This window comes from Laccaria bicolor, genomic scaffold (genome assembly GCF_000143565.1).
Source record: "Laccaria bicolor S238N-H82 LACBIscaffold_12 genomic scaffold, whole genome shotgun sequence".
NCBI lineage: Eukaryota > Fungi > Basidiomycota > Agaricomycetes > Agaricales > Hydnangiaceae > Laccaria > Laccaria bicolor.
Window position 1 is genome coordinate 1,008,933 of NW_001889883.1, and position 1,038 is coordinate 1,009,970.

Genomic DNA, 1,038 nt, shown 5'->3' on the forward strand with positions numbered 1-1,038 from the left:
TGTTTTTTTTTCGGTCTATATTTAGATATGGACCCTGAACACAGCCCCTTCAATATCATGACAACAGCAAATATCATTCCGATTTTTCTTCCCTTTTTTGGCATATTTTGTAATCATGTTATACAATCTATCTGGCTTTGTTCTATTTTTAGAGATGGACCCTGAACCCTGAACACAGCCCATTCATGATCATGGCAATGGTGAATACCATGCTTATTTTTCACTTATTTTGCACTGCTTCTCAACCTATCTGTTTCCATTTTTCAGACAGCTTTCTATATTTGGATATGGACCCTGAACCCTGAACACAGCCTCTCCAACTTACTAAGCAATATTCTGATTTTCTACACATTTTTGGCCAATTTATTTGCCATTTTTCCTGATTTTATGGCTGCTTCTCTCCTTAAGAGAAAAGGTTCCCGCGGTGATGAAAGGTAAATCAATGAATCAATGAAAAATTTGTCTAAGTCCTCAGTTGATAAAGAATGAGTCTTACTCGTAAACTCGTAAGGACTCATAATCTGAGTTTTCTTGTTTAAGTGATGCACGCACATCATTCCTAACATTTTCTAAAGTTTCAAGACCTCTGATAACTTTTTTGTATCCTTCTGACAATATTTTTCCTTGATTACCAAATGAATAAAATGTTTTTGTCCAGCTTTTTGGATTGTAAATCCAAATCTCACACAAAATTGTAAATAGAGAATCATATGAGCAGCTGTAATTTACTGAATCCCAAAGAATCCCAACAGGAGTTTCAGGCATAGGTCCAAAGCTGGCTCTAATCTTCTTTGATTTAGGTTCATCAGAATTCAGACCCTCCTCTGCCTTCCTTTTTAGTGTAGATGCAATTGCCTTTGATCCCTGTGCAGGAACAAAACATCCTGTGACATTTTTACTTTTCTTTTGTAATTGAATGTTGACCTCTTCAGTTGCCTTATCAGTGTTTGATTTTGCGGTGAGTGTCCATGAACTATCAGTGATCACTTGGAAAGTTTGCATTGGATATGTTTCACTCCATCTGATGGCCCCATCACA

General features: G+C 36.6%; 1 protein-coding gene across 1 annotated transcript in view; it reads right to left on the reverse strand.

The window, feature by feature from the left end:
* Nucleotides 1-352, reverse strand: part of LACBIDRAFT_327427 (uncharacterized protein) — a gene marked incomplete at both ends in the record, with an annotated part of 1,077 nt that extends 725 nt beyond the window's left edge. The window contains 2 exons of the mRNA XM_001881342.1: nt 225-246; nt 326-352. Of these exons, the coding sequence (XP_001881377.1) occupies nt 225-246; nt 326-352 (49 nt within the window). The remainder of the gene's footprint in view (nt 1-224; nt 247-325) is intronic.
* Between the last annotated feature and the right edge of the window lie 686 nt (nt 353-1,038).